The sequence below is a fragment of the Macadamia integrifolia genome, chromosome 8 (assembly GCF_013358625.1).
Source record: "Macadamia integrifolia cultivar HAES 741 chromosome 8, SCU_Mint_v3, whole genome shotgun sequence".
NCBI classification, from domain to species: domain Eukaryota; kingdom Viridiplantae; phylum Streptophyta; class Magnoliopsida; order Proteales; family Proteaceae; genus Macadamia; species Macadamia integrifolia.
Window position 1 is genome coordinate 8,198,634 of NC_056564.1, and position 15,844 is coordinate 8,214,477.

Sequence of the window (15,844 nt, forward strand, 5' to 3'; positions counted from 1 at the left end):
ATGAAAAAAAAAGAGAGGAAATGAATTAAAAAAAAAAACAAAAAGGGTGAATCTTAAGCAAACAGGGGTATCTTTTTCTAGTGTATATATATATATATATATATTTATTTATTTTTTGTTTCACTTTAGCAGCTTGCTGACATATGAAGGGTGAAGGAAACATAAGAAGCAGGGAACTGAAAAAATCATTTCTCTTAACTTCTATACATATATGACCTTAATGAGCATGTGGTCAAACTATGTTGGAATTTGACCACGAATTTGACCACATGACAATCTGCTGATCATGTCCACATGGTTTTAGTTCACAGTATTGGAACTGGTATTAGTCTCAGTTCCAAAACATATATGTATCGATACTGATATAATCCCCCATGGTTTTAGAGTGCGAAACATACCCACATGGCCATAGGAATTTGAGTTACAAGAGTTTTTTTTTTTTTTTGGTAATGCAAAATCTTATTGAAAAAAGGATCGGTTACAAGCCAAGGCATCAGCTTCATAGAGCTGATTCAGCCAAGGAGTGGATTGAGGCCATACTGTCCTACACTGGATGGATAGGCCTCTCCTTGCAAGGGTGTCCGGAATACTGTTAACAACCCTTGGAACATAAGAAAAGGAACACTCTATAGGGTTGGCACACATGAACATGATATCCTCAATGATAGGCCGGATTTGAAAAGGAATACAGTTGGAATCATTTGAAAGGGTAGTAATCACCTCTAGTTGTCTGATTCCACCCAAAGGCGAAAGTATCTGAAACCATTTGCTTCCAAAATACCTTCCTTAATTGCTTCAGCTTCTCCGCTAATGATTGAGTGCATTGGTGTTGGATTCGATGCAGCCAACAGTGGAGATCCATTATAATTACGAATGATAAAGCCTAAGGTACCAAAAGACTTATCTTTAACAAATGATGCATCGGCATTGATTTTCACCACATCAAGAGGGGGAGGAATCCAAACTAGATGTTGATCTTGCCTTGGTGGAGTAGCAGTAGGATGATCCACAACCTCTTCATGAGACTTGGCTCGATTGAACTCGTTAAAGAAAACTTCAGCTTTACATATTGCATCAGAAGGGGTCCAATTATCTCTTTCGAAGATGCGCTCGTTCCTAACAAGCCAAATCGTCCAAACCACAAAGGAACATAGGCTGAAGTTCTTCTTGGTCATTAGTTTATCTTGTGAACTGAGGTCACACCATTGTTGAATCCAACAATAAATGAGAAAGGAAGGGTCATCAGGGATCCGATGGGAGAGAGAGGACATTAACCAAACGGCCTTAGCAAATGGGCAATGAAGAATGATATGGTCAATGGATTCAGATTTTAATCCACATCTTGGACAAGAAGGATCAATTGGGATTTGTTTTCTGTTGAGGTCTTCAGCTGAAGCAACACCATTAGCAGTCATACGCCATAGGAAAGAGCGAATCTTAGGCAGTGTGTTACAATTCCATATGAAATTCCAAACCGTACTTGGAATATTAGCCCTGATTGATTGATGAGATGAAGAGCCTCTACCTTCTATTTCCTCCTCTTTTTGATTCAAAAGTAAGTGGTATGCGGATTTAACTGAGAATGATCCATTCCAAGATGCACCCCATACTGGAAAATCCTCTCTTATGTGTAAACCCAGTCAAATTTTCCTTATCTCACTCGCATCAGATGGGGAAAACCAGGAGGTCAAAAGGTCATTTCTCCAACATATGTTAATAGGGTCAATAAAGTCTGAAACCCAAACCAGAGTGCATCCAGGGAGAGGGGGATGTTGGAGGTTGAAATGCTTAAGTGAGTGGACCCATTTGTCTTCCCAAATTCCAACCTTGCTGCCTGTGCCAATACTCCAGATAAGACCCTCTTCTAAAATAGATCTACCTAATAGCAAGCTACGCCAAGCCCAGGAAGGGCGATTACCCAATCTAGCAGGGAGAAAGTTAGAGTGGGGGAAATAAATTGCCTCCAGGTGCTTTGCCCACCAAGATTCTGGATTCTTCCATAAATTCCAAGCTGTTTTAGCAAGAAAAGCATGATTTTGGAGCTTTGTATGCTTTAGGCCTAGCCCTCCTTTCGATTTCGAACAACACAACCTGTCCCATGATATCCAATGAATTTTGGAGTCATTCTCTCCCTGCCCCCAAAAAAATTTTGTAGAAGGTTTTTTCATAGCATCATGGTGAGCTTGAGGTAACTTGAAATGCGAGGCGGGATAACCAGAAATTGATGAAACAACTGATTTTAGAAGAATCTCCTTACTAGCTAGGGTAAGAAGTTTTTCCTTCCAACCTTTAATTTTTGCCGAGGTTTTGTCTCTGATTTCTCTAAACAGAGCAACCTTGTTGATGCCAAAATCAAGGGGGAGCCCAAGATATTTATGAGGACCTTCACCATATTTAATATGTAATATACGAGAAAACCATCTTTTGAAACGCGGAACTGTATTTGGGCTAAAGATAAGGACTGATTTTTGCCTATTGATTGACTGGCCATTGAAACGCGGAACTGTATTTTTGCCAATTGATCGGTTTTTATTTAGTTAATATATATATTTTTTTAATAATAAAAAAAAGGGAAAAAGAAAGTTGACAAGAACCGTTGATTAATTTAAAAAAGATCAAAACGAATAATCCAAGGGATATGTTTCCATAAATATTATTATTATTGATACCTAAGAGCGGCAATTAATTTGGTGGGAATGGATGGGTTGAGCTAGGTTGTTTCCGGCTTTAAGCCTGGCCCAAGCCTTTTTATTTTATTTTCTGTTGAAAATAAAAAACTTCAAAACTGTTGGGCCCAAGCCTTATTAGTTATAAAACCATGAAAATAGCGCAAACCTAAATAGTTTTTTTTTTTTTTTACTGGAAGGAGGGTGGATGAAGAATATTTTAATTAAAAAAAATATTTCACCCATTAATCAAAAAATAAAACTAAAATAGAAAGGTGTCTACATCGTCCTGTACAAAACAACATACAATTTTAAAGAGTGGGTTTCACCGCAGCCCAATATGCAACACACATAACCATGGTTTTAGCCTTTTAAGTATTATTGTCGGAATGGTCATATTATATTGATATTGGTTGAGATTGATTTTGTTACTTGATCCATCTGAGATTGGATATTGATTACAGAATAAAGATAAAATTGTAAAATAATATTTTTCTTTAAATTGAAAAGTAGAGATAAAATTGATCTATCCAAAGTTGAACTGATGGGATGATCTTGATGTAACCCCCTCTCTCCTCATCTCACTACCCTAATGTATGTGGCTGCCTCAGAAATTTGGTGCCTTTCTTAAAGTGGGATGTGAATGAGGCAAATTTTCATGGATTGATTCTCCCTTCACCAAAAAGAGAGACTCTCTTGAGTCACAGCACCTGATGCGTTGGATTGGATTGGGGAATGGTACTTCTGACCACACACAATAGATAGTGGGGAATTTAACCATGAAAAACCTTTAAAAAAAAAAAAAATCTTTAAATTAAATTCAATCATAAGATCACATGGATGAAGAGATTCTCTCATCACATTTGGAGGCAAATAACTTTCTGAATGTCCGGTTTAGTATGTCACACGTGAACCGTGATACCAACATATAATCTAGGTTGGTCAAAGCCGGCTGGGCCAACAAGGTTGAAGAAAACCAGATTAGATGTTGAACCGCTCCAGTTCCCTTTTTTTTTTTGGGTTCCATGCTTCTGCAAGAGCCAAGAAGGCGAGGTTTGAAATGATCTAAAGGAACCAGTTAAACTTATAAACGGATTCAATAAGAAATCTTCGCTCAGCAGCTCAGGAGTCAAGATCTTTAATTAAACTTTCAAAAGGAAACCGTCAAAAAGAAAACAGAAAAGACAGAAGAGAAAAGCTGAAGAAGCTTTTGATTCAGAGACTCAAACTTTCCAGTTCGAGAAATGAGGGAGGCCTGAGCAAGTGAGTCGGGGACGATCTGTCAAATGTAGATTCTAGACCATATGTTGATTCAGTACGAATTGAGGGGTCAAATCAATTGTTGAAGACGTATGGAGCTCTCTGTCTTTGTCTCCCTTCCACCCTCTCAGAGAGAGGGAGAGACAGACAAACTATTGACACCGGGTCTGGATCGACCACCGGTCCACCACCACCAGTGCTTTTCTGTTGAAATGTCTACGATGACTTGGTCCTCGAAGTCAGGGTTCCACCATGAACCTCCTCAGAGTCCTTCGCAGGAACAGACCGGAGGTTCCTATCTGACATAATCGACAATACATCATAAACCAATGGGAAAAAAGAAAAAAAGAAAAAATATCAGCATTAACTTACCCTAACTTATTAATGAGAACAAGAATGATTGAAAGTATGGCTATTAATTATAATGCTATATGCAACATATGAGATCAAGATGGTCCCTTCTTATATCTTGTTGAGCCGCCATTAATAGAAGATGCTTCTTAGTTACTTGAAAGAAAACGTTGCAGGTTGCATTCTTTGAATCAAAGAATCTATTGTATTGTCAAGGTTTTACTGTTCTTGATATTGCAAGCAATAGTGAAATCTCGGATACCTATTACTTCTGAAGGAAAGATCAGATGACATGAAAATAGATAGAGCCTAGCTATAAAAACACATCACCATTTAACAAGTGTTGCATCCTTAAAATATGTGTTAATTTGTGTGAATCTTCCATGACTTCTAAAACCCACTCAACAATAATATGGAGTCTTCTATTAAAAGATTAAAACATCATTAGTCAGCCATGTGGTTTTGTTTGAAGCTTCCATATCTCAAGAGAGTAAGAGCCTAAGATCCCTAACATTAGATTTTACATAAAATTAATTCTTAAGTCATCCATTTTCTTATTAGGGAGTTGAGTAAATTTCATCTTTCAAAGTTAGCCATTAAGGAAAGGATTCTATCTAAGTCTGTAGCAAGTGGTATCAAAATCAAGATATGGAACTTGGTGTGCATTAATCCTTAAGTCATCCATTTTCTTATCAAGGAGTTGAGGAAAATTCATCCTTCAAAGTTAGCCATCAAGGAGAGGGTTCTATCTAAGTCCGTAACAAGTGGTATCAAAATCAAGATGCGGGAACCTGGTGTGCATCCCAAGATGAAGTCGAAAATGAAGTCTGAGGAGATCTTGGGTACTCCTTCGTAGAGGGGAGACAGAAAAGAACTCGGTTACCCCCACATGGAGATAAGACTGTTGGGGTTCTCAGTTACTTGGCACCCTCTCCTTAATGGCTGATGAGTTCTACCCAAGTCATCCTGAGACACACACAGACCCATTACCCCAAGATCAAGATAAGAGAAGCACATTGTCAATGAATACCCATGCTTCTCCATTGATTCCTCAGGAATATAAAAAGAAATGAAAAAGAAGAAAGGAAATAATCCTACTTCTTGCAGTAAAGTTAGGAGTTCTCTGATCCTTTATTGAGCTTGACATCATAATTCTCCCACAAGGGCTCCTCCTCAGCCATCATATACCGAAAGCAGCTATCATGCACTGCAGTACGTGCATTAGAGTTAGAAGGAGAAGGAGCTTCACTAGGTAGATGAAGATGATTATGGAAGGAAGCAGCCCTGGTTCTTGAATTCTCTTTGCGTCTCTTGACGTTCTTGTTGTTGTTTATGGTGCAATCATTCAGTGCCTCGCTTCCATTTTCATTCTGGTTTTCGCTATTGTCGTGGGTCGTCGCCACAAGTTCCTCAGGAGGCGATGAAGCAGCATTGGGTTCTCTTCGACCAGTAAATTTGTGCAAGGCTTCCATTAAGGCAGCGTCTCGAGCTTCAACCCAAGCTCGCTCGTGAGCCCAAAATTTGTATTCTCTGGCTAAACGGGTAGTCTCTTCCTTCCTCCATGCTTCCTCTCTAGACATCCTCTCTTGTTCTTTGCTTTCAAGAGTCTTCAACATCTTTTCCAACCAGGCCTCTTGTGTAACCACTAGCTTCCTCATCTGTGAGTCCACGAAATCTCTTATCTTCGCTTTCCAACTCTTGCGCCGACCCTTCTTATGACTCAGGTCGTTTTCTTCCGACGATGAAGTGTCAAAATCAGAAGAATTAGAAAGGCTGAGGCTGCTCTCACAGTGCTTCTGCTGTGATTGGGAGGCTCTTTGTACTAGTTGATTCGGTAATTGTGGGTTGCTGTCATTGGTTGTGGGTTGAAATTGAAAGCTATGCTGCTCCTCGGTGAAGTGGGTTTGGTGGGTCTGTGAGGCTGACAGTGGAGGAGGAGGAGGAGGAGGAGGAGGAGTGGTGGTTGTTGTTTCTCTATCTCCTCCTCCATAGAGAGCTTCAAGTTGACGAAAGAACCTGTAGTGCTTACCATCTTGCCTCCCAGCTTTACTCTCCTTGGTCTTCTTGTAGTACTTGTACAAGTTCTCGAACTTCTCCCTACATTTCTTTCCACTCCTTTGGTACCCATGTTCCTCTCCCATTATCCTGCAACACCAAACAATAAGAAAGCAAAACTAAAAACAAATTCCAGGAAACACAAACCCACCATGGTTTTCCTCCTTTCACTTCTTGATATCTGTTCGTTTAGATTTTCATCAAAAATAAATAAAACCCTAGAAATTATTTTTGAATAACAAACCCTAGAAATTATCAAGTACAAGCAAGCGGGAGAAAAAAAACCCTAGAATTATTAAGTACGAGCGACTCTCCCAACATTCCCTCACTCATAAGTCATAATGACAAAAGTAACTACTCTAGCTAATGCTACGATCTCAAATCGCAGTACATTCCCCATGTGATGTTCTTGCCAGAAAGCATGTGGTGCTTAAGCTTAAAATTTCAGAAGGTTATGGGATATCCCCAAAACTTCATGGAGCTCTCTCACAAAAACTTTCTTCCTTCCCACATAAACGGTAAAAAAAAAAAAAAAAAAAAAAAAAAAAAACTAATAAAAGGGGGCTCTAGGCTCTAATTAAGTAAAATTCAAGGGGGTGTCATCTCTGAACACCAAAACACTAAGAAAAGAAAGAGTACTTAGAAGGGTTTTTGGTGCTGAGTCATTCTTCATCAGAGAGTTGATTTTGGGAGTTCCAATAGTGCTTGTGTGTGCATACCTTGAGACTTCATCCCATAAGGGTCCTTTCTGATTAGCCTCCTTGAACTTGGGATCAAGACGAGATCTGATCTCTAAAAGTGTGAGGGTTTCTTGCCTGGGCCACCTTCCATTTCCTCCGTCACCACCCCCAATGCAAGCTTCTTTTTCTAGCCCACATGATATAGCTGAAGCTGAAGCAGAAGCAGCTGCAGAAGGAGAGGTTGAATGATGATCAGGATGATGGTGAAAATCCACCACGGGCACAGCAAGAGGCAACATCGCCGCCTCGCCTACTTGGGTGCGACCCACCCCCACTCCCATCATCATCTCATAATGCTGGCCTGTTGTCAGATCCCTGTTGCTGTGGAGTTGCTCTGCAGCAGCTTGGGGGACGGCCGGGAAAAGGGTTCTTCTACCCATCAACTGTCGTAGATCCGGCAGTCCGTACTGCTCACCCATCTCCATTAGCGCAGAGAGAGAGAGAGAGAAAGAGAAAGAGAGTGCGAGAAGTGAGCGGCACAATCGGATCGTGTCGTCCACGAAAAGCTGGAATTTATGCTGCAGGAGGTGTTGGTCCCATTTCCCATCCCTCTTCTGAGATTCAAGAGTTTCTCTCTCTTCTCTTTCTTCACATCTCTCTCTCACACACACACACACACACAGTCATAGTCTCAGTCACTTGTTGGACAAGTGACGAGATAGAGGGACATACTAACATGAAACCAATTAGACATGAGCACGTGTGAGAACACAAGACGACGGATGGAAATCTAAATAGAGTATTGGCAAGATGACGCGTGTACAGTAACATAAGATTGACCTTTTTGACCGACCCCACCATCCCACCCCACTTTACCCATAGATTATTAAATTCTAAGGGGAGAAGATTTTGGACATGTTGCCAGTTTTTTGTAAGTTAGCGACGTATTCCAATTACCAAGTTAGACATAAGAGAGCAAGGGAATATTTTCCAAAAATAAAAAGAGAGGCCACAAATGCTTGACATTTGGGGGGATGCCCAACCTTTTCCCTAAATTCAAATATTACATACAAATCATTAGCTACTTTTATTCCAAGTATCCCGATTAGGTTCTTGTCAAAATTGTTCTTGCATCATTTCACAATGTGCAATGTCTCATCTCAAGTTCCCCAAATTTATACTTGACAATACGTGTAAATCATCTAAAAATTCTTATAGGTTAAAATGTGAGGAGGGAAAGGTACATGGGGTGAGCTGGGAGTGTATACAAGAAACCTAAGCAAGAAAGAGGTATTTGGATGGAGGGATTTCAAAATCCAAAATAATGCTCCTATTAGCTAGCCAAGATTGGGTGGAACTTGGAAGTTGCCTCAAAATCATAACATAATATGGGCCCAATTGATAAGGAGTGTTTACTACCCTTACCATGATTTTCTATACATACACCGGAACTTAGAACCTTGAAAGGAGTTTCTTTGGCCTCTTGCATGAGAACCATTTTTGTACTATATTTTGATTCACACAAATGAAATTTAATCTTCTTATTATAGATATTATTTGTGTAAATAAGATCCTACGAGAACCTGATTGACACTGTTTAGTTCAAGCCTTTGTCCATTGGCAATGAAGATCCGCGACAAAATTTATGGGGGTTTTGGAGGGCCCAGTGAAGCTGTAGAAGCTTAGAATAAGGTCCGTGACAGACAGTGTTACAGTGAACAGGCTACAGCGGACGTATAGTATGGTGGGGAGAGAAGACTGGCGATGAGGGAGGTGCAGACGAAGAATCAGATCTGATGACTTATTGCTTTGGTAAAAGAGGGGAAGAAGAAGGTCACATCGCCAGAGGCCGCACGAGGAGAGGGAGGCCACAGTACCACTCTTTGTAGTCTGTCACCACCCACCCACCCACGACTCTGCAACTCTCTCACGCTTTTTGATCATCATCCTGAGAAAGTGAGAATGCCTATCCTCTACCGATTCCAATACCAATCGCCAAATACCGATCCCTCCAGTCCAAGAAAAGGTAAAATAACAAATTAAGATGGAAAGAAAGAGAGTGGCAAACGGGATGCAAAAGCTTTCTGTCTCCCTCAAAAAACTGCAAAAGGACAAAAAGGGCAGGGGAAAATTTCTGTCGATTGCTTCAACAAAAGCCACAAACAACACTAAATTGTCACGAGACGGTTCTTACTTCTCATCCATCTTCTCTCACCCTTATTCTGATTTCAGAAACAAACATCTCTTTATCTCTTGGGTTGCAAGGTACCATTTTTGGCTTGATGGTAATGTAAATAGACAATGAACACTTGGGTTTGAAAAAAATGTTTTTTACCCTCCATATCTAGAACGAAATTTAGTTTTATTTGATGATGTGACCACATCAACCGTGGGGGCTGGAGTTAAGGTCATTTGAGTTTAGGTAACTTGTGAAATAGATAATTAAAATTGAGGAGCCTCAAGTGAAACTCTCTATATCTATGTCTTAGTTTGATTATGAATTCAGATTACATTCTCATTAACGCATAAATTCTCAACTTGGCCAACTTAAGGTAAACCTTGAATCAAATTGAGTGGAACTGTATTTGGGGCTCTATTTTGTTCAAAATTTATCAATTAGAAACCCAAGAATTGCTCAAATTGCACTCCCATACATCCCAGTAGTGCTTTCAAATTCTTGAATTCATAAGGCTGCGTTTGGTTGCAAGGGAAAGGGAAGGGAAGTAAAGGGAAGGAAAATTTTTTTCCCTTTTGAATTGTTTGGTTGCAACAGAAGTGAAGTAAAGTGACGTCGTGACCATCGTTCAGATCTCCATACTCTGTCTTAAGCAAAACCCCATTGTTCCTCACCACCACATAAGAAGGATACCTGCGGCCGGCAATCTGTTGTGCCGATCAATTGGAAGTTTGACAAGTTCCATCAAATTCAACATGATATCTGGTTGGAACCATTTTTTCTGTGACCAATCGCGGAGGGATTTTTGAAATTCCAACCAAATTCGGTAATACTTCGGAGATCGGAGCTAGAATGATAGTTTGCCACTAGAGGAAGTCACCGCCTGAAAGTTAAGCTAATTAGATTTCTCCCAAGATGAAAAAGAATGGTACGATCTCGAGTTGGCCAAGTTCCCTTCTAGTAACTGTTCGATAATCGTTAATATCAATTGCTGCAAATTGAAGAAGTGTTGAATTCGATCCCATCACTAATGGTTCCGGTGAGATATGATTCTCCAGCTGAAGATAATTGAAGCTCCGACGAATCACACAGTTCTGCCACTCAACGTGAAGACAATCCCAATTAGAAACAATAGACTGAAAAGTGTGCGAAAAGACCTTTTTATCGTAGTCGCAGAGAAGATCCTTCAAGCCAACATTAACCATCCAAAGCTCCTAACAAAAAAGATTTAAAAAAAAAAGGGAAAGGCCATTGTTGGTTCCACAGGTTTTATCTTTTCTTTCAATTTTGGTCGGGAAATAAAAAGGGAAATTTTAATATATAAATGAAATTTTTTTCATATGTAAAATATATTTCCCTTGCAATCAAACATCTAAATTTATTTTTTCTAGGAAAAAANTCCGGCAGTCCGTACTGCTCACCCATCTCCATTAGCGCAGAGAGAGAGAGAGAGAGAAAGAGAAAGAGAGTGTGAGAAGTGAGCGGCACAATCGGATCGTGTCGTCCACGAAAAGCTCGAATTTATGCTGCAGGAGGTGTTGGTCCCATTTCCCATCCCTCTTCTGAGATTCAAGAGTTTCTCTCTCTTCTCTTTCTTCACATCTCTCTCTCTCTCACACACACACACACACAGTCATAGTCTCAGTCACTTGTTGGACAAGTGACGAGATAGGGGGACATACTAACATGAAACCAATTAGACATGAGCACGTGTGAGAACACAAGACGACGGATGGAAATCTAAATAGAGTATTGGCAAGATGACGCGTGTACAGTAACATAAGATTGACCTTTTTGACCGACCCCACCATCCCACCCCACTTTACCCATAGATTATTAAATTCTAAGGGGAGAAAATTTTGGACATGTTGCCAGTTTTTTGTAAGTTAGCGATGTATTCCAATGACCAAGTTAGACAAAAGAGAGCAGGGGAGTATTTTCCAAAGATAAAAAGAGAGGCCACAAATGCTTAACATTTGGGGGGATGCCCAACCTTTTCCCTAAATTCAAATATTACGTACAAATCATTAGCTACTTTTATTCCAAGTACCCGATTAGGTTCTTGTCAAAATTGTTCTTGCATCATTTTACAATATGCAATGTCTCATCTCAAGTTCCCCAAATGTATACTTGACAATACGTGTAAATCGTCTAAAAATTCTTATAGGTTAAAATGTGAGGAGGGAAAGGTACATTGGGTGAGCTGGGAGTGTATACAAGAAACCTAAGCAAGAAAGAGGTACTTGGATGGAGGGATTTCAAAATCCAAAATAATGCTCCTATTAGCTAGCCAAGATTGGGTGGAACTTGGAAGTTGCCTCAAAATCATAACATAATTGTAGAAACGCAACCCTAAAACGATGCAGAAGATAATGAAAAAAAACAAACAATACACACGGATTTTACGAGGTTCGATAAGGTTGCTTACGTCCCCAGTGAGATAAGATCCTGCTTCACTATCAATGGAGAATAGGGTTACAGCGCTCGTCCTCACACATCTCAGTATTACTTGCATTACAGAGAAAGAAACCCTCGCTATAAATATATAGTGAGAAAGAACCCTAATCCGGATTAAACTACAATTGTCACCCTAATCCGGATTAAACTACAATTGCCCTCAAATAAAAAATTCGAGCTGGGGGCTGCGCCCCCCTACACCCCCTGCATGCAGGGAGGCCTCCTGCCCCCCTTGCAACCCCCACGGCCTGCTAACCGGCTAGCGGGACCGCCGTCCTGGCTGTTTAGGTGCTGCACCAGTACTCCCTGGATTAAACTGCGACGGAATACAAGACATCATACACCAACAATAATATGGGCCTAATTGATAAGGAGTGTTTACTACCCTTACCATGATTTTCTATACATACACCAGAACTTAGAACCTTGAAAGGAGTTTCTTTGGCCTCTTGCATGAGAACCATTTTTGTACTATATTTTTGATTCACACAAATGAGATTTAATCTTCTTATTATAGATATTATTTGTGTAAATAAGATACTACGAGAACCTGATCGACACTGTTTAGTTCAAGCCTTTGTCCATTGGCAATGAAGATCCGCGACAAAATTTATGGGGTTTTTGGAGGGCCCAGTGAAGCTGTAGAAGCTTAGAATAAGGTCCGTGACAGACAGTGTTACAGTGAACAGGCTACAGCGGACGTATTGTATGGTGGGGAGAGAAGACTGGCGATGAGGGAGGTGCAGACGAAGAATCAGATCTGATGACTTATTGCTTTGGTAAAAGAGGGGAAGAAGAAGGTCACATCGCCAGAGGCCGCACGAGGAGAGGGAGGCCACAGTACCACTCTTTGTAGTCTGTCACCACCCACCCACCCACGACTCTGCAACTCTCTCACGCTTTTTTATCATCATCCTGAGAAAGTGAGAATGCCTATCCTCTACCGATTCCAATACCAATCGCCCAATACCGATCCCTCCAGTCCAAGAAAAGGTAAAATAACAAATTAAGATGGAAAGAAAGAGAGTGGCAAACGGGATGCAAAAGCTTTCTGTCTCCCTCAAAAAACTGCAAAAGGACAAAAAGGGAAGGGGAAAATTTCTGTCGATTGCTTCAACAAAAGCCACAAACAACACTAAATTGTCACGAGACGGTTCTTACTTCTCATCCATCTTCTTTCACCCTTATTCTGATTTCAGAAACAAACATCTCTTTATCTCTTGGGTTGCAAGGTACCATTTTCGGCTTGATGGTAATGTAAATAGACAATGAACACTTGGGTTTGAAAAAAATGTTTTTTACCCTCCATATCTAGAACGAAATTTAGTTTTATTTGATGATGTGACCACATCAACCGTGGGGGCTGGAGTCAAGGTCATTTGAGTTTAGGTAACTTGTGAAATAGATAATTAAAATTGAGGAGCCTCAAGTGAAATGTACCCTCTATATCTATGTCTTAGTTTGATTATGAATTCAGATTACATTCTCATTAACGCATAAATTCTCAACTTGGCCAACTTAAGGTAAACCTTGAATCAAATTGAGTGGAACTGTATTTGGGGCTCTATTTTGTTCAAAATTAATCAATTAGAAACCCAAGAATTGCTCAAATTGCACTCCCATACATCCCAGTAGTGCTTTCAAATTCTTGAATTCATAAGGCTGCGTTTGGTTGCAAGGGAAAGGGATGGGAAGGGAAGTGAAGTAAAGTGAAGGAAAATTTTTTTCCCTTTTGAATTGTTTGGTTGCAACAGAAGTGAAGTGAAGTGATGTCGTGACCATCGTTCAGATCTCCATACTCTGTCTTAAGCAAAACCCCATTGTTCCTCACCACCACATAAGAAGGATACCTGCGGCCGGCAATCTGTTGTGCCGATCAATTGGAAGTTTGACAAGTTCCATCAAATTCAACATGATATCTGGTTGGAACCATTTTTTCTGTGACCAATCGCGGAGGGATTTTTGAAATTCCAACCAAATTCGGTAATACTTCGGAGATCGGAGCTAGAATGATAGTTTGCCACTAGAGGAAGTCACCGCCTGAAAGTTAAGCTAATTAGATTTCTCCCAAGATGAAAAAGAATGGTACGATCTCGAGTTGCCCAAGTTCCCTTCTAGTAACTGTTCGATAATCGTTAATATCAATTGCTGCAAATTGAAGAAGTGTTGAATTCGATCCCATCACTAATGGTTCCGGTGAAATATGATTCTCCAACTGAAGATAATTGAAGCTCCGGCGAATCACACAGTTCTGCCACTCAACGTGAAGACAATCCCAATTAGAAACAATAGACTGAAAAGTGTGCGAAAAGACCTTTTTATCGTAGTCGCAAAGAAGATCCTTCAAGCCAACATTAACCATCCAAAGCTCCTAACAAAAAAGATTTAAAAAAAAAAGGGAAAGGCCATTGTTGGTTCCACAGGTTTTATCTTTTCTTTCAATTTTGGTCGGGAAATAAAAAGGGAAATTTTAATATATAAATGAAATTTTTTTCACATGTAAAATATATTTCCCTTGCAATCAAACATCTAAATTTATTTTTTCTAGGAAAAAAATCCACTTTATCTCAAAAATTTGCATTCCCCTAGCAACCAAACAAAGCCTAAGTTTTTGAATTATGTGTAGTTTACTGCAGCAAATTTGTTTTAAAATTACTTTTATAAAATTTGATATATGAGATGGATGGAAAATCCTTTATCACATGAAAACTAAAAAGCTTCTGACAAAAATTAAATTCAAAAGGACTTTTGACAAAAGGATTCTCTCATGTGTAGAATTGAGATCGTCTGTAACACTACACGTCTTGTGACACATCTCCAACGGTCAGGAATGTCTTGACCTGCACTCGAGTGTCTTGGACTGCATGTCTGAGCATTTCTGATCGTTAGATGTATGCTACACGCCTGTAACGTCATGGAGGAGTTCGGTCCCTCATGTGTACCCTTTCCCTTGTGACAAAACAGCATCTAAAGAGGGAAGCTATAGGTTCACGTATTGCTAATGAGGGAAAGACGGGACTTTTGAGGAAAAATAGTTGGTGGGCTGTCAAGGAAGAACATACAACATCAGTGCAAGAATTGGAACCGCGCCTTCTGGATTTTCAAATGCAAATGAGAACTCGAGAGTGGAGAGTGGAGATGAGCAGAGCATTTCAAAGAAGAGATTTGATTACAGAGCCCGAAAAGAGCGGAAGAGGACGGGATTTAGATTATTGGCCAACGAAGCTTAACTTTAATTGATTGTGTTCATTAAGAAAAGTTTGCTTTTTTATCTGGGAGTGAGTTGTCACACTGGCTGGAAAGCCCTAATCATGATTTTCAGTAAAGATAACTTGTTTTTTTATTAAATTAATAATGCCAATTGCCATTCTACAATCACCTAACCACTCCTTCAACTCTTTTCTCTCTCTCTCTCTCTCTCTCTCTCTGGATTATCATTCTCTCCGCGCTTACTCTATAATTATCCCTACTTAATATCACAGTCCACAAGCCCTATTGGTTTTGGAAATGCCATCTGCCCTCTTGTCCACCTTTTGAGTCACAATATTGCGTGGCTCTTATGTCGGCACGGGACTAATGGAAGTGTGCATGAGCATCCAAGGTGAGGGGCAGGATGATCATTTCAATGCCCCATTTGAGCAGACGGGGCGCTGCCGGGCAGTGTTCTTTTTTTCCTAAAATTTGTGCTATGGAGAGAGATATTAATTGGACAGCTTAAGGTTTCAATACAGCCTATTTAGGGGTTGGCATTGCATGGGTTCAGTAACCAATGCTGGGCTGGCCCATACTAAATCAGGTCAGCTATGTTCAATGTTGTAGGGTAGCCCTGGGCTCAGGCTATATTTTATCTGGGCTGAAGTTCATTTTATGCCAGATTTTAAATGGACTCTGATTCAAAGCAAAAAGTTGACCATGAGAAACCATCACAATCGCTCAATAAGCAAAAGACTAAGCTTAATCTAAGGCTAAAGCTCAACCAACCGCAAAGTAAAGCTAAGCTGAGTACAAGTGTGAGCCATTCTAGCCTCCTAGGCTTGGTCCAGGTGACAGCCCTAAGAATATGTGATTGGAGTGTGCATGGTCGAGATATTGATGGCCCAACTGAAACCGAAAGTCTGGCCCACTTATGTGGCAGGAAAGGTCCATTTTTGATAGAGATGAAAGACGAGAGAAAAAGGAGGGGGTGAGGGGGGGGGGGG

At 40.2% G+C, this 15,844-nt stretch overlaps 1 protein-coding gene across 2 annotated transcripts; it reads right to left on the reverse strand.

Annotated features, from left to right (window-relative positions):
• Positions 1-3,727: 3,727 nt before the first annotated feature.
• LOC122086244 (trihelix transcription factor PTL-like) lies at positions 3,728-7,633 on the reverse strand. Of its 2 annotated transcripts, XM_042654985.1 has the most exons (3): positions 7,052-7,633; positions 5,376-6,422; positions 3,728-4,225 (listed from the first exon to the last, which is right to left on the reverse strand). In XM_042654985.1, exons 1-2 carry the CDS (start codon positions 7,495-7,497, stop codon positions 5,390-5,392), a joined length of 1,479 nt encoding a protein of 492 aa, XP_042510919.1. In that variant the 5' UTR covers positions 7,498-7,633; the 3' UTR covers positions 3,728-4,225; positions 5,376-5,389. The 2 variants fall into 2 exon arrangements, with proteins under 2 accessions (XP_042510919.1, XP_042510918.1); XM_042654984.1 differs by lacking the exon at positions 3,728-4,225 and having other exon boundaries at positions 5,294-6,422; positions 7,052-7,632.
• Positions 7,634-15,844: the final 8,211 nt, after the last annotated feature.

What these genes read in the sequence shown, in the direction of transcription:
- LOC122086244 (XM_042654985.1), bottom strand. Translation starts at nt 7,497, where the DNA reads ATGGAGATGGGTGAGCAGTACGGACTGCCGGATCTACGACAGTTGATG. An exon ending in TTATGGGATGAAGTCTCAAG is followed by an intron (nt 6,423 to 7,051) that starts GTATGCACACAC and finishes TTGGTGTTGCAG; the next exon opens with GATAATGGGAGAGGAACATG.